This window comes from Seriola lalandi, unplaced genomic scaffold (genome assembly GCF_002814215.2).
Source record: "Seriola lalandi dorsalis isolate HSWRI2012SDOR001 ecotype SW California unplaced genomic scaffold, Sedor1 jcf7180002054144, whole genome shotgun sequence".
Lineage (NCBI taxonomy): Eukaryota > Metazoa > Chordata > Actinopteri > Carangiformes > Carangidae > Seriola > Seriola lalandi.
In genome coordinates this window covers 462,894-487,785 of record NW_019524697.1, presented here as the reverse complement: position 1 = coordinate 487,785, position 24,892 = coordinate 462,894, and the positions used below count along the sequence as shown (strand labels likewise).

At 39.8% G+C, this 24,892-nt stretch overlaps 1 protein-coding gene across 1 annotated transcript in view; it reads right to left on the bottom strand.

Annotated features, from left to right (window-relative positions):
- LOC147819278 (neurobeachin-like) overlaps positions 1-24,892 on the bottom strand; it is an 83,061-nt gene that overhangs the window by 9,121 nt on the left and 49,048 nt on the right. Inside the window, exons 6-14 of the mRNA XM_087173264.1 lie at positions 22,096-22,222; positions 19,669-19,788; positions 18,171-18,317; positions 11,536-11,733; positions 11,266-11,399; positions 9,289-9,397; positions 7,436-7,588; positions 5,710-5,878; positions 215-372 (exon numbers count right to left, since the gene is read on the bottom strand). Of these exons, the coding sequence (XP_087029390.1) occupies positions 215-372; positions 5,710-5,878; positions 7,436-7,588; positions 9,289-9,397; positions 11,266-11,399; positions 11,536-11,733; positions 18,171-18,317; positions 19,669-19,788; positions 22,096-22,222 (1,315 nt within the window). The remainder of the gene's footprint in view (positions 1-214; positions 373-5,709; positions 5,879-7,435; positions 7,589-9,288; positions 9,398-11,265; positions 11,400-11,535; positions 11,734-18,170; positions 18,318-19,668; positions 19,789-22,095; positions 22,223-24,892) is intronic.

Below are 24,892 nucleotides of genomic sequence, written 5' to 3'. Positions count from 1 at the left end.
TATCTCTACTTGATAAATGACATAAATGATTAAGTAATTATCAAAACTGTCATTTATTATCCAACTAATGATTTCATTAAAAATGTTTCAGCACAACTGGTGCTCTCCCAAGCACACACTTTTTCGAAGAGATAAATAAATAAATGTATTAAACTGAATTTATTAAGGAGCAGACCAGCAGAATGTTTTAAAGGATAACACAGGAAGAGCTGACGATCTCCATATTTTCCCGGTGCAGCTCAAAATCTAGCCGTGTGAGGGGCTGTGAGGCATGAAGACAGGTGGAATATACCTTCAGGATGAGTTGCTTGAGGAAGAGAAGCATGAATGCCCGCAGAGAAATTATTTCTTTCTGGGTCGGCCTTGGACCATCTGTAGTTGGAGAGGGAGTGAGAGAGGCAATAAAAATGAGAAAGAAGGTAGTGGAACCAAATAAGATATCTTTCTGTTTTCTGCTGTCTGTTTCCCAGTCGCTGCTATATTTTCTGTGTTTTTACTGGTAATTTTATTCATGATTTGTTTTCATAATCTAAAGTTGTTTATTTTAGATGATTTATTTTTGATGTTTTTTGACTGATCATGAAATATTTCTCTTATAGATGTCTTGTGTTCTCCTCCTTTGAGCTTTAGAAAAGGGATAAAAAAAAAATTAAAAAAAAAAAAAACAGGGACACCTTCAAAGTCATCTTCAGTTTTCTTTGCTGTGTCATCAGCTTTCTACTGATTTACTTGATTCACCTTGGATGTGTGTATCAAACGTTTCCCCAGGTTTTGCCAACAGTCTAGACAGGGAGTATAAGACATGGAGCCAATCGCCCACTTTAGAAACAAAGAAAAACTTTAACATTAACAATTAGTAGAATATAGTTTACATGCATAGCATGCTCTCAATTCAGGAGCAATCATTCAACACAAATTTATTTGTCATTTATACTGCATCCAAAGTCTGAGTATCCCAGGTAGCCTTGGCCACAACATAGTGCCCAGGCAGCCAGCCCAAGGTCACCACTGTCACACCTGCCCATCACACCGGCCAACATCTCATTAAAACTACACAGAATGCCTCTGCCAACTTAAGGTCACTTTGGCACTCCGAAGTTAGCCTCACATTGTAATCCATCCCTGTCATGAATCTCATTCCACATTTGATGGGCCGAATGCTGTCAGCAGGTGTATGTATGTCGTGCAAATAAAGAAAAATGGCAGAATATGACAGAGAGCATTGACTAACTGTCATATCAAGGAGCTGCTGCTGCTCTACTGGTTTGGTTGGCTCAACAATTAATTTTAACACGGATCCTATTCAATATGCCAAGATCTTTTGCTTTTAACCAAAACCTGTTTGCACATACACTGAGTGCGCACACTAATGGGATGCTGCAATAGGCAGATCAATACAACACAGCTATTCAGTCAGACACATCAGAAAATACAAGATATGGCATACATTTCCACTTACAACAAACAAACATGAATCCTCTTAAGATTAGCAGTACTCTCACTGTACCACAAAGGCTCCATTTTGGTGGTAAAACCAGCATTTAAATCAAAAAATGTTTTGCATTTGCAGCGCATTTTTATTAAATGACAGTAATTGTGCCAAATACAACAGCAAAAGAATTTCAGGGAAAACTGGTCTCTCTGCCCAATGTCTGTCTTCTCCTCTCCGCCTTTTTATACGCCAACCTCCACTTTGGCTGGACACATGTTCATTTGAAATGGGGACAGTGCCATGATGACAGATACAACAGCAGCAGACACCTGACCGTCCTGCTGCTTCAACAGTCAGTCTATGTAATCAATGATGAGGCTCTCTGAGGTTGCAGGGGGATGGCAAGTGCTACTGCATCCCGACACTGATTAATAGAGTGAGAGAGGAAAACCCAGTGCAGGGACAGACCCTGACATGGAAGGGATGATAAGAACATTATTACTGCAGCCACTGCATCCAAGTTATTCACAACCAATTATGCTCAGCAGCTCAGCACAGCTCCTTTTTCTCAATCACAGATTGCTTCACTTCCTGAATCCCAAGGGCACAAGGAGAAAGAGTTTATTGAAAAACAATTTATGTCCATGTGATTAATGCAGGAATCTCTTTTCAGCTTATGACTTAGGATAATAAAGTCACAAAAAACACAATAGTATGCATCCTGTATACTTATTCAAACGTTTAAATAGAAAACAAGAATAATTCTATTTTTACTACTAATGCTTTTAAATAAACAAAGGCTGATAAAAAGCTAAAACATAGCAAAGAAAAATTCTTCTCAAGTAGTGACTACTATATGATTTGCCTGCTTAACCTGCTCTGTTTAAAGTACAGTATCTCAAGTATGTTGACCTTCGACGACAATGACTAAACACACACAGAGCAAACATGAGAGAATAAACACTAAAAGTGAAAATCTGTCTCTCAACAACTTTTCTAATGTACCACCTAACCTCTTTTTGCTCCAGTAGATTTCCCAGGTGCAAATGTGTAAATCTAAAACCATTCCCTGACCTCCTTGTGATCAGTAATTTGTCTCACATGATATTAATTCATCTGAAACAAGGCACACGCAAAAATCAATTCACCCCCAAGGCTTGATCAGATTATTCGTTTGAAGCACCTCTACCTGTCTGTCACTGGTGATTTCTCCTATAATGGGAACAAGACAGAACCAGCTCGAACTGAACCTGGTGACTGGCCAAGCAGCTTTGCTTCCCATCTCATTACTCATTATTTAGTAAAACAGAAGCAGGGCAGAGACAAAGGGAGAGTGATAGAGATTGAGATAGATTATGTGTTGGCTTGCGGGTACATGTCACAGGCTGAGAGAAGTTGAACAATGGGCATCTGTCTGTAACTACCTGCAGTGATTCTGTGTATAACTGAATGATACATGGCTTTAATTTGATAGCACTCTCTATTAAGACCTGAGGAATAAAAAGAAAAGGCACTTCCAGAAAAGGAGTGAGTAGCTGCAGGAGCTCCATTTTAAATGTCCTCTCTGTGTCCTATAATTGAACACTTCATTATCTGCTTGGCTCTCTCTCTCTCTCTCTCTCTCTCGCTTCATACGTGTCTTTGTTTGGTCATTTCTCAGTTTGGAAGGACAGAGAGAAAAACTGCCCTGCCAAATCAAGTGCAGATCAATGGAACCAGACCCACACTGAAAATTACCTACAGCAAGAAGGTGATCCATTTCGAGATATGTCTCCCCCACAAACTCTGCCATTTTCTTAGGCCATTACAATCTACCAGATATTTAAAAAAAATCAGCCCAGTATTTATAGTTCTACTGGAAAATTCGACATATAGGGACAGCTAACCTAGAAAAGTTCATGGGAGGAGGGTGGTTGACAAATATGGAGTAGTAGTCCAACATGTGAATATGCACAATTTTTTGCAATCGAAAAATTATGAAAAGGTGAGAGTCAGTGTCTCAGGTCTCTTCATCACACCTTTGCAAAAACTGTTTTCCTGTTCACCATTTTGTTGAGCAGTGATTCTTACCACTGCTTCTTATGTGTACTTATTTGCCAACAACAATGTATTCTGTAGATAGCTCACTCTCAACTACAGTGGACTGAGCAATGTGTTTGTATCAATTTCTCCACAGTCATTTGGGTCATCATTGGGTCCTGACACAGACTTTAATGAACTCTCTACTCCAAGCTTCTTCCAGATGTCAGGGCTCTTCACATTGTTCCACTTAAGTTTCCCTTAGGCCTTAACACCATGTGAAGGGCCATCGGTTCTTGCAGGCATTATACAGAACTCATGACCACAGGTGAAAGTTGAAGATGGACAAGGAAATTAAGAGCATTTCCTCTACCTCGACTCACTCTTCATCACTGGAGTTAGAAGCAATGTCTGCACTACTAGTCTAACCATTGATCTCATGGTGCTCACTCACAACAGAATGCTGAGATTGTTGATCTCCTTTCACTCGGAGCAGTAAATTCCTCACAAACTAAAGGTGACAAATCTGCTGCTCTCTGACAGTGAACTAAAGCCTCAGACATGGTGATCACTTTCATCCCAACCACTTCACACTCGGCTAAAACTACCCCAGCATGTGCTGGAGGATTTTGTCCAGTGAAGCCAACGTCATTAGCAAAAAGAAAAAAAGCCTGATCAGATCCTGTATCCTGTTCTACCTTCTGCATTTGTTCCAGTTCTCCCACTTACCTGTGAGGTGATTATACATGTTTTATGGACAGGTATCAGTCACCTAATGATCCTGCCTTCACCTGGCACCCAACTGGCAACAATCAAGGCATATACCCCCACACAGCACACTGACAGTAACATTGTCCCACTTATGACTGTGGGAAGTGACTCTCCTGTATAGCATGGGTACAAGAAACTACAGTGAGTGCACTGTAGCTGAGTGTATCTAAATTACTTAGCTCCTTACTTAACTAATCAGATGTGGTCTTATACTCGAATAGTCCAATACAAAGCAGAACTATGCTAACTAACTGCCTGAGGCTATGCAGAAACAGATTTGCCAAAAAAGTGATGAAGCATCAAACAAAAAAACTACCTACATTGTCCAAAGCAGTGGACATGATAGATATAAAGTCATGAGAAAAGTTCCTCTGATGCCCAAGCTAAATATAGTGCATCGCCCTAGAACATGAGCTCTAGATAGGTTCAGCTTTCATCACTTATTAAGTCTTGTAAAGTTCCATTGCCCAGTATAAGAAGGGATAGGGACACTGCACAGTGTGAGTAGATGGGATAAGGGACAAATTAAATTCAGGAAAAGTGAGATTGAGGGGCCTAACTTACAGATGAGAGTCCTTATTGTCCCAGCGAAACTCAGTCAAGAGGTTGCTACCACTATTAGGTGCCCTGATGACGCATATATATATATATATATATATATATATATATATAGGGGGGGGGGTAAAATGCTGCAAAATTTAGGCAAATCTGACACTGCCCATGACGATTTTCTTTTCATGTTGCAGTGTTAATAATAAATGTGAAGGTCACATGTGACAGAAATTATCAGTGCTCTAACAATGCTGGCATTGGCAAATAAAAAAAAGAATTTTGGAAGAAATCACCTTTGACAGTGTGACAAGCATTACATCAACATTGTCACGATACAAGCTTTAACCTTCAGGAAATAGATTTCATTAGGCCTTGGTGCAGCATAAACTGAGCACTCAGAACTGTTATAAAACCAGCCATATACTATGACACAGATAGTTTCAGAAGAGAATAATGGAGAACAAAAAGGAAATGACAGTTCAAGGACACTTTCACTTCCAGCACAGCCTGCTTTGTGACGTACTGTTGTATCATAGACTGTGGATGCTGTCATACTACTGGGCCAGGTTTCAGAGGCCTAACACCCACACCAAGCACCCTAGCGAGATGACAGTATTGATGTGGCTCGTCTGCCTCACTGTCATCTCCTGTGATGGCCACGGTCCTAACAGCTGAGAGGCAAGCACCTCCATGGAGATGAGTCATTTCAAATGTGGGGGAGCTTCTGCCATTTCAGGAAGACACTTTGATAACAGGCTTGTGACTGCACACAATGATTGTGATTGGTTCACTCGGATGAGCCTTCAGATGGATGGGAAACAGTTTATATAATCAACAACAAGCCAAATCAAATAAAATCATATTTCACAGCAAAAAAGCAAAAACACTTAGCTTGACTTGTGCTGAAAAGAATCCAAAAGGCTAAAAATGCTCACCAAGACCCTTTGGCATGATGCCACTGCTGTCTGCAGGGTTGACGGCCCAGTAGTAGTACTTTAGTGTATGCATGAGCTGAAGCATTGTGCCCACTCGACGAATTGTGTTATAGATGGTTGCCGTGCCAATAAACTCAGCAGAAAGGTATGTGTACAGAGAGAGCTGTACCTGGAGTGGGAACACACACAAACACACATACATATACATATACATGTTTTCATGTTATAAACTGCACAGTGCAAGTATATTTTTTAAGTACATACAATGACAGCTTAATCCCCCTGAACCTTCTACCTTTTTAGATTAACCAGGACATTTTACCGTGGTGGATAGCACTAGCTAAGCCTATTATCCTTTCAGGTGTATGGTAAGGATGGCCATTGACCCTATATTACTCAATTTCATAATTGTCGCAGCTCCACTCTGTTCAGTGATGATTAGCATGTCCTCTGTAATTAGAAACAGACCTGACAAGAATTCTTAATCCCACCACAGCCATTGCAGCACTAAATACTGAGAGCTTTTTCCCATATGTCATAAATTATAGGATATTAATGAGTCAAATGTGAGTCATGATGAAAGGCGGTGGTGTGGTTACGATGGGAGCATGATGCGATATGGTTTGAGGCTACTGAAATTAAACACTGGAGATAACTGAACACCACGTTGTAGGTAATGTAATTTCCATCAGAACAGAAAAGTATAATGCATTCATAAAATCGTATTTGTGTACTAGGACAAGGTCAGTGAGCCCATGTAATTAATGCATATTGCATGCTCCCATCATTCACGTAGCTGGCTCTCTGTACCCTGTGCAGCTTGAGGATGGGGACAGAGAAAATGTGGACTTTGTGGCATGTCCTAAGGGAAGGAGCCAGCGTAGCTTTCTGTCCTGATGTAGCTAAAAGCGCTCTAACCCACTTCATTACCTCAGTATTTCTCTCATTTTTTTCCTGCCTCTTTCTCTATGCTCTATTTTGGAGGAGTGTCACAGGCAAGCCTCCAGACACTTTTGTATTTATTTCCTCCTTTTATTTATTCATGGCTTGGCCCCACCAGCAGCATTCCTGAGGCGAATGTATTTGCCACACAAACTCAGCTTCTTTGATATACCTCATCCTGTTTTTTCATGGGTCATTATTTAAAAAGGAGGGAGAAAAAAAACTAAACTCATCTAAAAAACTTGGTTAGGTTGAGGACAGGAAAATGGAAGCAAGTGATGAACTCCACAACCACTTGATATGTCATAAAACTGAGAATATACTGTATCTGGTGCATATGCTCCATTGCACTTGACTTAAGACTCCTCAGACACTTGGCAACGGTTTGATGAATGACAGTTGGGTCCTATACACAGACGGTAAAAGGGGTGGAACTATTCTTTAATTTAACAATTCAACTGACACAGTCAACATAGTTTTTCATCCAATCATATTTCACCTCTACCTTTTTCCTCTACCCAAAAGGGTACCGAAACACATGCTGCCAGTGGGAATCTCACAAAAAAAAGCACCAGTGTGATACATACTTAACAACATGCAAAATTTCATTTGCAACACAGGAACGTGAGGATTTACACTTTCAGTTCTCACCTTTACAAAAATAATGGTGATGCAAAGGACAACTGAAGCCTTCTGTGGTTGAAAGCTCCTGACACCCGCTTCAGTCTGATCACATGCAAAGACACCTGCCCCTCCATGGGATGTGTTACCTGCAGGAGCTTACCTTGGCAGGGGTGTGGATCCAGATGGCAGCATTGAACAGGATGTGGTCACACAGCTGCTTCAGCAGTGGTGCCCCATGTGTCAAACCGTCCAGATACTTTGCAAAGGAGAGGAACTGCTCTAATACAGCCCTGGTTATGTGTACACGTGATGACTGTAGAAAGAAGCACAAAGTTATGTGAAACCATAGTCATATCACCATGCCTATTCTGCAGTGAACGTGTATCCTCCCTCCTGATTCTGACCGCATTATGGAGAGCAAACCCCTACGGTGACTGTTCACGAAATTTCATATTATCTAGTTATTTTTGGGGGCATTTTTGCCTTTATTCAGATAGTGAAGTGACAGACAGACAGGAAAGTCAGGGAGAGACAGAGGTGACAAAGGGCCACGAGTCGGATTCGAAACCATGGCCACTGCGGTTGGGACTAAGCCCATGTGGTACACGCTCTACCAGGTGAGTGACCGAGGCGCCCCACTGTTCAGGAAATTTTTAATTGCAATACCCAGTTAGAAAAGCTAAATGTCACGAAGAGGAGAACCTCATTTGTAACTCTGTCACAAAGGTGGGTCCCTTTTAGGTTGAATGACCTTTAGGTAGAAACACTGGTAAAATATAAAAGAGGTCAGCTACAGAGATTTAAAAAAAGAAAAAAAAAAAAGCTTGCAAGCTTGTGTGCAGCCTAATACGACTCACTCACAGCAAAGTGGTTTGAAAAATTTTGGCATAAGAGAGACGCATGAAAAACACTTTTCAAAATTGTTCAGGTCTGCTGTGCCTTTATTTATTCATGTATCTTTTTATTTATTAGATGTTTCTATTCTTATATTATAAATAACTAAATATAAATATATATTTTTCCTGCTGCGAGTACATGTGAATACATTTTATCAGTTCTCTTGTATGTAGGCTTGGTTAAAAGATCACCATATTTTCTGTGTTAAGCAAGTTAGCATGTTGGCATAGGTGACAAATTGATCTACTTAGTCATTATGTCAAGTCCTGACTCAAGCATCCAAAACAGCAAGTTGTGGATGCTTGACTTTGAGAGAATTTCACTTTGACAAGGAGCATTACTGCTCCTGGCACCTGTTATCTGCCCATGTGGCAACTTTGTGAGGGCAGGAGAGAGAGAAAAATGAAGGCACAGGGAGAAGGGAAGGTGTGGCATAAACAGATCAGGAACAGATGGCGCGATATGTGGAAGTGTGAAACCTGGCAGCGGGAAGGAAGCAAGAAAAAAAACGGCAGCTCTCAGGTGCCGACTCTGTCTAGCTGTTAGTTAACAGCAGCTGAAACCAGTAGGCAGGGAAGTCACTGAGTGACAAAGTGGTGTCATTTCTCAGTGCTCCAAAAGAGCCAGCACTCTGGGGAGGCCAGCAAGCTGCTAGATCTGCATCACAAAATGGGTAAATAAAGACTGATGCAGAGAGAGAGAGAAACCAAGGGGGGAAGGGGAAGAGATGTAGTCTTGTGTTGTTGTTCTTTTAGTGCTGTTCAGTTCAAAGACACATTCAGGACTCTGCTACAGGCAATGGAAGATCATATTGTAGACAGGGCTTGGAGAATACAGACAAGATAAAGTGTATCTTGATAGAAGGGTGAAAGAAGTTTCAAAAGCAAATGGGTTTTTCAGGGAGAAACCTGTGAAGACTGCACATCAGCGTATCAATCCCATTTATCATTTCACTAAAGAAAGAAATGATGAGTTGGACATATTCATTTGCCCGCGGGCGTGTAAACAAGACAGTATTCATAAGTGTGAAATGAAATGGGTTAATTTGGAAATGGGAAGTTCCTAAGAACTGAGTTTGGCAAACAGTTGCAATAGGTTATGAAGGCTCCACTATACCTTCTCTAGTAGGTATCCAATCACCAAAAAGCCCTTTCCTCCCAGCATCTGCTCCTGCATGGCCACTGAGCTCTTGAGCAGCTCAACCAGAAAGGCCAGGAGAGTGGCACTGCAAAAAAAAAAGAAGATATGCCTCACACAGGGATAAAATACACATCTAGTCACACAATCATCAGGTGGTAAGGGAGTTATTCTATCAAGTACAGCAGCATGAGGAGGGAAAAAAACAAGGTCATTTTCAGAGGATGTCGGCAATCAGCTGGGAACTCTAGCTCACCACTTTCATCCCTCTTCAATTCAGAAGAAAAGGTTGGCTCGCTGAGCTCTCTGGAGACAGAGTGTTGTGGAAGGGCGAGTTGTGACAGGGTGTGTATGTACGTGTGAGGTGGGGGGATGGAGTTCAAGGGGGCAAGGCGGTGCACAGAAGGCAATTTTTTTCTTTGTTGCACGGTTTCTGAGTTGAAGCCTTTGGCTGAGTGACAGTGGTGCTCGGTGACACTTCTTAATCGGCTTTCCCTCACATTCTCTAGTGGCCCCCACTCTAGCGCAACAATCACAAAGACACAATCACTCCTGCGCAGGCTTGCCCATATATTACACATACACTACATGCATACAAACTCATACGATCGAACATTAACACTACTGCTCTAACTTAGCCATAACTGAGCCTGAGGGAACACATAGAGAACCGGGTGACAGTCAGCTCTGTGTGCTCTTGGTTTAGCCTCTGATCCTTTACTTGCAAGCAAAGCTTCCTTTCAATTTGGCAGAGAAAGTAGTGACTGATGTTAAATCACCAGTGTTTGGAATTCAAGGTGGCAAAGAGTAACATGAGAAAAGACGTTTATTAAAAGGGATTCTTTTTTAAATCACTCGGGGTGCTGCTGAGAACAGCCACAGCAGATCCACAGGCATTGTAGAAGGATAATTGTGGCAGAAGCTTTGAACTCCTCAGACCACGAGGCTCTAGAAGGACTCAGTCTACAAGCCAAGGCAAGGACAAAACAAGTGTTGGGGAGAGTTTCACACTGTGAACGGAAGACCCCCAACATGCTACTGAGAGGGAAAGAAGGACAGAGAGCAAAGATGAGAGGAAACTACAGAGGCACAGAGCTTTGGGCATCAGGGGTTTGTGCCGCTATGTGGCCAGTCCTGTGACTATCTAGTCGTACTGCTGTCGTTGACTAACACGGGATTAAAGCAGAGCTCAGACTCCAGTCAGGGCGCAGTGGGGAAGCTTTGGACTGACCAGCTAAGTATGAAGGGATGAAAGAAATCTGAAGCAGGGAGTAGAGATAATGTGAAACCTGGACTACAGCTTGACCAAGGTTATAAGAAGGCAGTGGCTTATTAGAGATATATTGGTATCAGTGTACCACAGTGAGAAGCCACAGTGAAATCACAGTTTATAATGCAAAATGAGGACTTCATGTAACACCATATCACCACACTTTCTAGATCCTGGATGTTGAGACTTTATCACCAAGATGTTATTTAACATGCTGAGCAAACTCAGCACTCCTCATAGACAACTGTATTTTGCATCAGGTTTAGCAAAGCACTTGCTACCTGCTGTTTTCGAGCCTTTCTATGTTGATTTCGCTTTTCCTGCACTCTGAGATTTACTGCCTGTAAAGAACAACAGGACCAAAATAGTGATGATAATTAACAACAAGTCTATGATATCCCAATTAGGAGAAATTAGATGCTTCTCTGTTGCAGCCCCACTTTCATTTCGGCTGAAAATACATATTTATAGAAAAATCTACCATAGTGCAACTTTAAAAAGTCATTAATATTACGTTAGCCCTGTTCTCTCAATCTGTCACAAACACAGCCTCATAAACAAGTCTAAAAGGGTTCGGGATTGAAAAATAATGAAATTCCCAATAACTCCTTTCTCACCTAAGGCATCGTCTCAGATTTCCTAAAGTTAAAATCATCTTGTACAGCAACAATATTTCTGCTTCTTACCATACAGTGGTTTCCACCTGGCTGTCGTTCAGCTGATGATAGTCCAGCTGAGCAAAGAGGGGAAAGAGCACCTGGATCCCACCAATGGAGTGGATGGCACTGTGGATGGAGTGAGTCACTGTGGCTTTCACATCCTGTGAGGAAAGTACAAAACCCATAAAACACACATATATAAGGACATTTTACATCCAGTGCAACAGAAATAAATTAATCAGAACCTGAGATAGTGTGCACAGAGTTAGAGATGGCTTGATGAGTAAAGTAACTGACCTGTAGCATAAGGGCGTGCGGTGAGTGCACAAAGATGGAGGCATTTTCTTTAGGGGAGGACTCCAGGCAGAGCTGGGCATCAGTGGCCTTGGCATTATAGGTGAAGGCGATGGAGCTAGCCAACTTGCCATCATACAACACTAGTTTGTGATGTTCTGCTAAGTGGATATCACTCTCTGACTTGAACTTAAATGTGCTCTGGAAAAAAAAAAGAAGAGAAAAACGAATGAAGGAGAATAAGGGAGCGATAAAGACGGAGATGGAGAGAGTGAAAGTGATAGATTGAGTAGCTCCTTCCTGCACATGCACCCTATCAGTGTCTCTTGGGTATTATCTTTTAATTATAACTTGATTAAAAAACATCCATTCAAGAATGAAAAATGACAAGATAAATGCTTTTTTGTATCAGCAATTACACATTCCTAGAGGTCAGGATTTCTTCCTTGGCACTTATTACATTAGAGTCTATCAACATTTTGAAAAAGCCCGTTCCCTGTCTATTGTTTAAAAGTTATCCTTTGTATTTCTATCATTCTGAAATGCTGATATCAACAACACACATCAACTGTGTATTTGGTTTTTAGTGATACAAGCCATTGTTTCCAACATACAAATACACTTTTTACTATTCAAAAAAATAAATTTGTTTGTATCACTGCAACACAATTAACGAGTTTGTGTCAGGGCAAGTAGTGAAAATAAGCTTAAGTATGGTGTTACATTGGTGTTACATTACTTAAGAAAAACAACATTCAAAGTGCAAGAAAATAAGAAGGCAAGACAAACATGGACTGTAATTCATTTTCTAACAAATGAAACATACAAATGCAAAAGAAATAGATTTTTTTCACAGTGCAAACATTTTAGTGTCTCACTTTGAATGTTTAAGCTTTCCTTTATGTTGACATAGAACTTGACAGTGTACAATTATTAAGAGGAATATGAGCTGATGAGAAGAAAAGCAATGTTTCTTTGTTACCACATATGTATTTCTTTACCTGCCTTAATTTAACCCAGCCATTCACTCTGTTTACTCTTTACCCTGCTCTGGAATAATTTAAAGTCAAGTACACTCACTGCTGAATTATCATTAAGATACACTGAATTGGAAAAAGGATGTGCCATCATTGCAGTCTTTTACTTAGCACACATTAAGATTTTTAACAGTACATAGGTCGACAACTCATCAAATACTCTATGCACTCATGGAACAGGAACAAATACAATATGGCTGAAAACACCTTCAAATGAAAACTGACAAAGAAGACTTTGAGTCAAAACATTGTGCAAATAGTTGTTGAGATTACAATACGGACTGTTTATTAATCGAATTCATTGAATTTCAGCCCTCCACCCTCATCGCAGAGAAAGAGGAAAAACTAGAATACATTTGCCCCCAGCAGAGATTCATCTGTAAGCATTAACACTGACCATTTTAGCCGGTAATTCTCATGAAAACTGAATGGAATACACTGGTGGCTTAATGATTAAAATGATGAATATACTCTTTGTATAGGGATCAATCCTGTGTTTTATATGTTATAAATGTGTCATATGCATCTTTAAATTTTGTTTATGCCTTCACCAACATGTCTCCATGGCTGCGTTAAAAGAACTGCAGCTTCTATTAGTCAGTGGCTCAGTAACACGTTCTTTATGGCTAACATAACAAATAGTTGATCGATAACAGGCTAGTCTTAATTTACTAAATCAATTAGCTGTTGACAGATGAGCTGAATTAATCTGTCAGTGCAGTGTGAATGGAATATGCTTAATAAGGAAATCAATTCCTCTAATCAGGAGGGCTGAATTATTAATGGATGAAAGAAATGTTTTTCCTTCCCTCTCTGACTCATGGACAACAAGCGCATCTTGTTCTAGAGTCACTGTAGATAAATACAGTTGCAAAACAAGCAAACAGGGCTCATTACTAAACGGCATCTAAATAAATGCTTGTTTTCAGTTAAGGAGGAAATGGATAGAAAAGTTGAGATGACTCAAATTGTCAGATGTATCATTATGTGCATTCTTTTCTGAGTGCCTCTGAAGTGCAGAATTATAAGTAGATGTTAACCTTTTGAACAAATGCACCACTTAAAGTGTTTAGTTTGGTGCTATTGGTTTATTGTATACCTGCTACACATACTGATGTCAATTTGGTAAATCCTCTGATCCTAGAACCTCTCTGGTTTTCACATTTTACTTTGAGCAAATTAATCATGTTTCCAAATAATGGTCAAAATCCTTGGATATTGACAGCCACTGTGTCACTTCCTAAGGGCTCAAATTAGGGTCAAAAAGATTTTGAGATTTTGCTTGATTCAAGTTTATGTAGAAAGATTTGTATTTATATACATAAAAAAAAAAAAAAAAAAACACTGACTGTACAAATACAAATATTTTCTACACATCAAAAAACTTACATTTCTCATACAAACTTCTTTTACAGGTTTACAAAGGCTGATTTACAACTACAAACTTTGGAATTATTTGTTAACATCACTTTACAAGCTCAAAATCTTTTTGACCCTACTGTGAGCCCATACTTGCCTTGTTGCATTATTCTAGAAAGAGTCGTACAGGAAACTACGAGGGTTGAACTACATTTAATTGCATATCTCCCTCCAGTCAGATGATAAAAAAAGCATAAGAGGTATTCTGTTCATCTACTATGATCAAGTCCACACAGCCAGTATGCATCTCATCATGTAGTCTCTAACATCCTTCAAAAGGTCCTACTTATGGAACCCAAGTGACAAGAAATAACAAGCAGCAGTGCCCTGCACTTTAGTGTGAGCTCTGTCGCAGTGTGAAAATAATGATCTCACGGGTTTTGGCTTACAAACCCTGTAGCATGTCAGCGTCGTTCCACAGAGCGGCCAGTCATAAAAAAGAATCTCAACACAGTTCCTCCTTTCTCTCCAAGCGTCAAAGGCTGTGATTGATTGGGGGCATCCCCACAACTCCCTTCAAGAGACAGGCAGACAACTGAAGTGCTGGAGACACCCCCGTGTTACCTGCAGTATCACTACGGACTGAAATAATATAGTCAATAATACAATTTCCATTATAAACAGATACAATGTTTTCTTAGTAATGACTCAGTGTTAACAGTTAAACTTGTTGTGGAAATTCTTTTTGCGTATTTGAGAGCTGCTGGTTCTCAGAGGAATCAAAAACTCGGTATGAATTCATGCAGCATGGAGAGATGGTTGCTCTCTGAAGAGGATCTCAAGAATGTCGGCTTCTATACAGTTGGGATGGAAGCAAAGCCCTGCCGTGCTGACTAAGTTTAGGTTTAACCGAAAATGTACACACTGTCATCCTCACCTTCTGTGTGCCTGTGACCTCCTTATAAGGAAAAACACACAAAAATACCTCCCAAGGATTTGTACCTGTTTTTTCTTGTGACCTGCTCCTCCTTTTCCCTAAAAGTGTAAATAGCATAACATTTCATTTCCCACAACCGTCTATTAAATATCCATAGATCCTGCTATAATTATTAATTATGTTTTAATTTTGTCATTACCACTGTCAAGGATCTTATGTTTTCTAGTTAGTAGGTTATATCTCAAAAAGCTGTTCAGGGGCTTCAGTAAAATATTGTTAGTCCCAGCTCCAGATCAAGGGGATGTATTCAGGCATTTTTTTCTTGTTACCAGACAGAGAAATTTATCCACTGATATATAAAAATTCCTCCTCATGTAACCATCATTGAACATGTTCTATTGTGGAAAACATTCTGGTTGTGAATGTGACTGAGTTGTTGCCCCATTGACAGCTTGGAGGCATTACAGGCAGGTAGGTTTACTACAAATATGCATAATATCTCAGAAGGTTCTGACATCAGTGAGCTTGTCTTGTAGTGTTCCACATCAGATATTGCATTATTACAGGGTCCCCACACAGAGATAACATTTGTCTTCCCTGACAAGGGAGGACCAGGTCTGGGCAGCTCCTCAGTCTCTTCTACATCAATCTGTGATGCATACTGCAGAGCAGTGTTGGCACACATTCAATGGGCTAATCTGCCTCATGTAGAACGCATATGGTAGTGATGATAGAAGGAAAAGACAGAAATAAGTCTAAGAGCATAGCATCATATGAGAAGACGTAAAGTCATGGCTTAATTGTTTTGACTAGCCAACTCAGTGACTAAATATTTGTGTTCAGTGAAGTTGTCACTGGATATTGGTGTGACAGATCTGACTTTATGAGTACAGACCAGGCTATTTTGCAGAGCTGGAAAGAGATGGGTACAGTAGTTATCCAGAATAAACACACCAAGAGGCCTTTTGAAAACTCTTCTTCTGAGTTGTGTTTGCTAATATATCTTGTGAATTGTATTCTTTAACCAGTATATGGTTCACAAAATCGTGAAGCAATTCCCTTAGTGCTGCATGATATTGGAAAAAACTGACATTGCAATATTTGTTCTGTAATATATACATATTTTTTGAAATGAAAAAATACAGTAATTTTCACCAGATGACTTTTGATGACTCATTTTCAGGTTGTGAAAAAAAGTGGGGGTGGAGCCTGCTTTGGTTGTTTGATAAACTGGTTTGCTGTGTATGCAGAGCCTGCATGTCACTCACTAGCAACAAACGCTCGATGCAAAATATGTATCCAAGAACCCTTACATTGGAATTATATCGTGTTATATTAGACAGACTCTTGTAGATTAGTCATGGAAAATGAGAACCATACAAATTTTCTTTTAGTATCAAAAAAAAAAAAAAAATGTAGCATGACCTGCTTGACTTAATTTGCCTTACTTGACACTGCACGTCCTGCAGCGTGACTATTGTTCATGCCCTCATTGCAATGACAATGCTGACAATGATATATTGTGAAGCCCTAGTAAGAATCATTCAGCCAACAATTTCCTAGACTTTCCCCAAAGCTTATGAACTCTGCTAAAACAGCAGTGATGAATGACAGCCTGATCTGACAGTCAGCTGCTGTCAGTGTCAGTGTCTGTAGACCCACCACTGCCCCTTGATGCTATCTCTGGCTGGGAATGTCTCAAGTCGTCAGTCACAGAAACAGCAATATACAGCAGGAGATGTTTGTTACGTTAAATGAAATAACCTGATGTCCGTGTCAGTTCAGTGTGCAATTTCAAATAGAGCAATATGATATAATATGATTTACAGCATTAATCATAACACGTAGCAGAAATAGTAACCCCGAGCAACAATAATCTCTGCATCTCAACTAACTGCAGAAGTTACAGTTACATTCAATACACTGTGTGAGCAAGGGAAAGTGTGTCAAACATCAAACATGGATGAGAAGACCATGGATCAGAAAATAAATCATACATCAGCTCAGATGTTCTTTGTTCGTCTGTGGAGCTGAGCTGCGTAGAAACAGATATAAGGAAAGTCCGACGTACGTAGTGTATCAGATATATGCTGTGATCTGCTGCGCTCAGACTCTTCCTGGCAGTTCTCAATTAAAAATGACAGGCCACTCGTCGCCTGGACGACACTCCCATTATAACAATCAATCAGTGGGCCTGACAACTCTCTGACCTTCCTCCTCAACTCACCTGGCTGCCTCTATTATACTCAACATTACCAACACTGTTCACAGCTTCATCAATTGCAGGTAATTGTCTCCCCGGGACATGGTCTTCATTATTTTGAGAAATCTGGAGGATTGATCCTCTTTGTGTTCCCTCTCTAATAGAAGGTCCAGAACCACAATTATGGAGGGAAACGGCAAGTCACCAGCCATTAGCAAAAAGCCCAAACAATGAGTTCTCCTGGGAATATCCAGGCTTTCATAGACCTGATTGAAATCACAAACATCCGTCTCATAATCATCAACAGTGTAGGTGTTACTAAGTACATACCAGCTTGATGCTACAGACTAATATTCCTTCCTGCCATAAAACAAATCTAATTTTGTCTAAAAAGCAGCTGAAGAGCAAAGAGAGCTGGTATAAAATGGCCAGAGATGTTGTAAAATGTCTGAGACATAGCCGTGTTCAAAGCTGATTTGGCAGTGTGTGTCATTCCTCCATTTGTGACAGAGCGGAGGGTTTACCACTGTGAAGAAAAAACAGCACTTTGTGAGCATCAGGAGGGAAAGTGAAACAGTGAGAGGGAGAAAGAGATATTGCTGAATCTAAAAATATACTGAGGTCACACCTTGTATCTCATTTATGATGAGTGGAGTGTTTGGGATAGAGAGTAAATAAAATAAATGAATAAAACTAATTTAAATAAAAAATGTGCCAACCAAATATTTTGTTTCTTTGTTAGTTAAACAGTCAAAGCTGAATCCCCCTCTTGGTAGGTCAGCATCTTTCTACATTCACAATCGCTCCTCTGGTCTTTGTCAAGAGGTTTGGGAGTGCTACACCTGCTGCAGCTGATGTAAGTCGGCTCAGGACTCTATCCCCTCAGAGCGCCTGCTGCTTCCCTCTCTGTGTATTGTGCCATTATTCCCCAGAAGTAGGTAATTTATGTAGCTGTTTATCTGGGAGGAAAACCTTCGCTCCCAGGATGGACACATAAGGCAGAGGAACTGTGGCAGGGCAGCACTGGGCATTGATTTCACAGATTGATAGGTTTTGCAGACTGCTTACATGTAATCTAATTCAGTCACCCTCAAGTACATACCTTGTAGCCTGGCCCAAGCTGATGAATTGCAAATATCTGTGCGGGATTGAGGGCCTCGCTGAATACGTAGACGGCTCCTAGCTGCCCGCAGAATACTCTGTTAGCATCTGCTGTCTCCGAGGAGCCGAGGAAGCACTTATCATAACTCTACAAAGGGAGGGACAGAGAAAGAGAAGCTGCTTCATATTGTAATTTGGGACTAAAGAAAAAATATTCAAATTCACACTCAGCTGAGTTAGGCAGAGGGCAAAAAGTAAGAGGTAACATATTTGGCTATATTCTTTTATATTTTGGTCTAGCATTAAAGTGAATGTCACTGTCCAAAACACCATAACTTTCTGTGTTGTTTCAGTGTTTACCTTGACTATTCCCTAATGGAAAGATGAAAACAATGGCCCTGATTTACGAGGATGTGAAACCTCAATATAACCTCAGGGGTAGTAAGAATATGTGCTGAGATTACATTATAAAACTGAAGGATAGCTTAAAACGTCAGCAGCATGTTACATAACAGCTGAGGAAACGGTCAGTAAGAGGACGTGTACAAGTGGAGGTGGGAAAGAAAATGATCACATTTGTTCAAAATTCAAAATCTTGATCAAGCTCATCTTACATAAACCATATACATATTTTACATTCTATACATATTCAACAATGTTCAATACATTTTTACATGCCCTGCACTTGGTTGAAATAGAGTGGTCTTTGTGTGTCTGTGGTATGGTTTCTAGTGTCTTTGTGATGCAGCTATCAAAAATCCTCCTCTATCAGAATAATGCTGCTTCATGGTGAACTTTCTCTTAAGGTGTGGGAAAATTCCTCCACAAAAACTATCCATCACAAATTAAGGCAGCTTCAGCGAATTTAATGGAATATTTCATGAACCACAATCATATCTACACCTGTGATTTGTGCAACCTCCCTTTGAATACACAGCTACAGTATGAAGCACACCTTTGAAAATGTGTCTCATCTGTGCAAGTGCAAACTGCTTTTTAAATCTGTCCCACAGAGGAGGTTTCATTTGGCTCAGTCAATCAAACATGCAAATAACATACTGTTACACCATCACTCACTCATCAATGTTATCATACATTTTAAACAACAATGTTTCAGTCTAATGATATTTAGTGCATCTGTGCACAAACATACATCAGCTACTCAGATTTAAGCATTTTTCACTCCATACATAAATCTGCTCTCAAACGTTTCATATTCCATCTTCCACCCTCTACTGCAGCACAATTCTGTGACAAATGGATATTCAAATTAAGACTGAAATGCCGGTCATATTTCTGAGAGAAATCCATGTTGATATGGTAAAACTAATTTTGCTCAATGAGCACTGAAGATGTACTGATTTTTTTTTTTCCCTCTTACAATTTCCAGCCATTCAAACGTGGATGTGGCAGCCTCAGCCACTCCCATACCAATAAACATCAAAGCCAGGGGAAAAAGGTTGACATTAGTGAGGAGGAGTAAAAAGATGAGCACTTACATCATTTGTGTTGACGTGCCATGCCATGTCTCCATAAGAAACGAGCTGTCCATTAACGTAGCATCTGATTTCACTGTTTCTCCAGCGGCTGTAGATGTGAACTATACTGATCATGAACCACTGAAGGTGGGGAGAGAGTCAGATGAAAAGATTAAATACGTGAGCTACAGAACAGGTGATTTATTAAGTGGATCAATGTCTTTGTACTTAGGCTGATTTTCAAAAGCTACAATGGAGTTTGGTTTACAGAGGAGCATATCAAACATTTGTTTCTTTTAAAATCAGTAAATTCAGATGAACCTCACAGTTATTAGAAAGCCACAACCATGAGGTTTGCTACCTAATGTTTTGAAATCTGCAGTGGAAGATAGTGAATAATAGATTAGAGGAAAGGCTAAGAGGAGGCAAGACAAGTCATTTTTCACTCCGCACAAAGCCAGACACTGGATTATTCAGGGTTGAAACACTAACTACAGCTAGAGGTGACTTTAGAACATGTAAAGAGGGTGCAAAAATCACATTAAAGCAAAACTGATCTCTAAACAACTGCAATTTAACAGAGTATGCTAATAATTATTTTCAAGTGTCTTAAAAATTTTAAGCCATTCCTGAGCGCATATTTATTGATATGTGAACATGTAAACTGTGACTGACTCGTCCTCAGGGGACTCTTGCAGTGAAAAGGTGAAGAGAACATAACCTATTATAATAATTTAAACACATCATCAAGGGCAATTATTCCTACATTAAAAAAAATATATATATATCACATACATAGTTATTTGCTTTAGAGTTTAATGTTTTCAACAGCTCTCCCAAATGTGATTGATTTTATTTTCACTAAATCGTTTGTATTTGTTGTGGCACTCAGCAAGTCAATAAAATGGAACAGACTATATCTTAACTACTGTATATAAAGTAATAAAAATCAGTTTCAAACTTAAACTGCTTTGCTCATATTTTTGGATGGAAAACCTATAGATATATTATTCATTCACACAGTACCCTTTGGAGCAGCAATTTATTTCTTCAAGTTCTCTGTTTTTATCCTAAGATTTATCTCACATTCTGTGCTGCTGATGCAGCAGTAAGAGTACTGATGTCAGTTCTTTTGATTTAACACTGGGGGTCTGTCCAAATATTTCTCCTTACTCAGATCATTTCTCGCCTCTTTGAATTGTAAAGTTAAAAAAGAAGTGCAGAGTTTAGCCTCCAGTCCAAACTTTAGGACTTATACTTGGTATATAAAGAAACACTACAGAGTGAAAGGGAACCATTGTGCTGAACTCCTTCAGGCAAAGTGGAACATTGGCAAAGAGGAGGTGAATATGACCACGTATCAATATACTTAATTTTGGTGCCAAAAGGTTTGCTGGGGTGGAAAGATGTTCTCAGGACAGTTTCCTAAAACACTATGTGTAAAAAAATGTATTCTCTTAAATAATTTGAATTTCTTTGGCAATTTTGATACAATGCAATATAGGTAATACTTCCTTGTTGTCTGTGTTAACTCATGAAGACAAGACAAAGTGTAAAAGAATGAAGACCTCCACAACTTCAAACAATCAAGCTGCTTAGTATGAACACTTGAAAAGACTGGTACAAACACCCACAGCAGTCGGCAAAAGGCTGTCCATCTCCTATGTGCCCACTATTTATCGGTTTGACCAAAGAAGGCCACTGCCAGCCGTCTAACGTAAGGACACTTAAAAGAGGATTCATGGCTGAGGGGAAGAGTGCAATCTGCCCGGAGATAATTTAGAAAGGCACTTATCCACAGATGTCTGAACCCAAAATCAATTAAAAATTTAATTCAACATGTTTTATCTGCTAAGAACTTCTACAGCACGTTTTGTGCGCAGTAGAGGTGAGATGAATAGTTGTTCCCAGGTGTTATGTGAAAGCTCTAATTGTTTGACACGTGCTTTGAGCCAGTTTTTCTTCTCTGCAGGGACAGGTATGCTACTCTGACATTCCACGCTAAATTAAGTTTCATTTTCTCATCTACATTTACATCCAATTACACCTGTAAGACTCCCATGGGGATCTTAAACACTTCAGGTCCATGTGTAGACATGCAACTTTGTAATATCAATAAAATAACAGGTGGTAGGCAGGGAGTCAGCAGGGGTAGGTGTAGCCAAAAGGATGTTTTGAAAGAGCAGTGTTATTTGTGAAATCTTCCTTTCATCTCAAACCACAATTCTGGCATTCAGTGGTTGGTATAATGGAATTCATGTTCAGATCTGGTTTACTTATTTAAAGTAGCCACTACCTCCAAATGGCTTCAAAAAAATATTTCTTTTAACACAACTCGTATTAAGAATAAATATGAAGTCCATGGGCACATATATAAATTATATGGGTCTAAATAATGTAACCATATGTTGTATTTCAGCTGGAAACCAGGATTGAAAACTAACTTACCTTTCTGGGCTGAAAATCATACTTCACACAGTGCTGGAAACCTTTTCCTTTAGACTTGAGTGATGTCACGATCAAGCAGTTACCAACAAAATGTGCAGAGTAGCCAATGCCCTTGCTGGTGCGAAAGCTGTAAAAAGAGGCATGAGCAGTATCTATCATGGGCGACACACTTGACAGGGTAAACATAATTAATTCATCAACAAGCAGGATAAAATACGTTTCATCCCATTTTGTGCTTTGTGCTGCGTATTCCTATGGATATTTCCTACTTAACACACTACACATATCGTACAAACCATTAACGGAAGTGTAATAGTTGCTTCCTTCCTCATAATAACACCAGGATCAACATCATTTTTGAATGCTTTGTGCTATGCAGACACAAAGCAATTTGCAGGAATAATTGAGAGGTAACTCTTAAGATTCTTATGTGGAATATGATATTGTGCTTAAGTAGTCAGAACAGGAAAGTACCTGAGGTGAGACTAAAACGCCTGCACATTTTGCAGGCATGGAAATAAATGCAAAGGGGCAGAGAAGAACAAGTAGTTGATGAGCACACTTTAGTGATGTTCCCAGTGTGTAATTTCTTCACTCTGATTTTCTTGATTCCACAAATAATGTATAATAGATATATAATTTCAGTACAGAGGAAATGTCACCTGTATATAATATGAGCAGACCCTGTGCAGCACACATACACAAACTCTTGCAACACCACAGTAGTTCTCTATTCTTTCCCTGCTTGGTCCGAACATCTTTCTCACTACTGACATGTATTCACTACACTCCTACAGTCTTTAGGTCTATAACAGTCTGTCACCTTCAAAGCCCCCCACCACCACCCACTGGGATCATCTAAAACAAACAGACCTCTTTGTCAAGGCAGATAAAGAGCAACGGCTTTTATATTGTGGGGTGCTTGCTACAGTGGACAAGCCTGGCTGTGATCACACATCAGGTGGAAAGCAGTAACCTTGGTCCGTTTCTGAAGATACAATTCTTTTTTTGTTGTCTACATGCCCTGCCACTGAGCTGTGAGGTCCTTGGAGAAATGCATAAACAGGATTAGCCTGGCATATCTCACCCTTTTTGTTACTCTGTCAGAAAGGAATTGCTGCCACCTGAACACCAACAACTTAGCTGAGCCCAGGCTTCTTTTTTTTTTTCTTTTTGATGTCACATCAGAGGAACACAGAACGAGACCTTCCAAGATGAGTGAATTTTTTCATTCAAACTGTGTGATCCAGGTAAAGCAATGGCAGTCAGCAGATGATAAACAGCGAACTAACTGTTATCTCTGACCAATTAGTGTGAACAGTCTTCCTCATCAGCCATCTCTACCTTTTCATCTTTATTATCCACTCGCTCTTTCGTTCCCTTCCACAATTCTTTTATATGTTGCATTGTAATTTGTGATTTTTCCCCAAGCTCCTCTCATAAACAGACAGAACAGCAGCTGAAGATCACTGTACGTGTGGGTTATTGATTTTAGTACTAATTACCCACAAGCCCATGCAAGAGCTAGTATGTGGGCCTTATGTGGCAGATATTCAAATCTAAATTAATACCTCCACATCGCCTCCCGCTGCAGCAGTCTACCTTTGTAACAGCCAGTACCAGTCATTGTAGTTCATGCTTCCATGGGTTTTAATCTCAGTAATCTGACCTAATTCCCTCTTTCTCTACTATAATTCATGAACATTATCTGGAAAAAAATACAGCCCTTTCACAAACCACATTACATAGGTGTTGCCAGTGTGTGAAACATAGTGTCTGTAAAACTACTTTAACCTTGAAAAAACAAGTTTAAGTCATAATCTGCTTAGATGGGAAAATCACTGTAGATCACAGAGTAGCAGACAGCATATTCCTTTGTCAACTCGCATTACCGTCTCGCGGTTGTATGCCTCCTCCAACCAGTCAAGTTGCAGTTTACATCCATGGCTGTGCAGACTCATATAATATTTGTAGCGAAGACTTTGAAGAAATTTAATGAAATGTATTAAGTGTATTTTTGGCAAAATGGAAGATATCACTATACTGGCATGTATGATAACACTGAATAATTTCCAATGTGAATCACGCTGTCTTCACTATTTTCACACACATCTTCAACAGCAGCACAGAAGATCTATACAAGCACCACAGTTTCAAAGCGGGCACCTAAAATTACTGGCACCAACTCAGTATCCAACCAAATGTGAAATATGGTCACAACCTCCCCTACTCTTCCTGAGTTATGTGTGTTCAATAATGGCCAGAAAAGTGATTTTGCAGAACATTTTGCAGAACAGTGAAGTTGACACTTGATCTTTTGGATATAAAAAGTCATCACTTCATAATTTTATTCTGTTAGACATTTGTATGGAATTTTGTCATAATTAATGTATGAAGTCTGAATTATTGCCATGGTTGTAAGGTCACAGCGACCTTGACCTTTGACCATCAAAATATAATCAGTTTATCATTGAATCCAAGTGAATGGCTGTGCCAAATTTGACGAAAATTGAAAATAAAATGGGGCAGACTGATGGGACGGATACAGGTACAGACGCATAGTCAACCCGAAAACATAATGCCTCAGGCCACAGCTGTCGTTGGTGTGCTGGCATAATAAAGCTGCTGGTAGCTTTATAGGTGTCTGCTGAGAGGGACAAATTTCTCAAACAAAGCTAAAGCAATTAGATTGATGAAAAACAACAAAGTGGCATTTGCCTTTTGCATCATAAGCACCTGTGAGAGAGCTGCGAGTGTGCTGAGGACACTGGAAACATGTCTGGAGACTGGCAACACA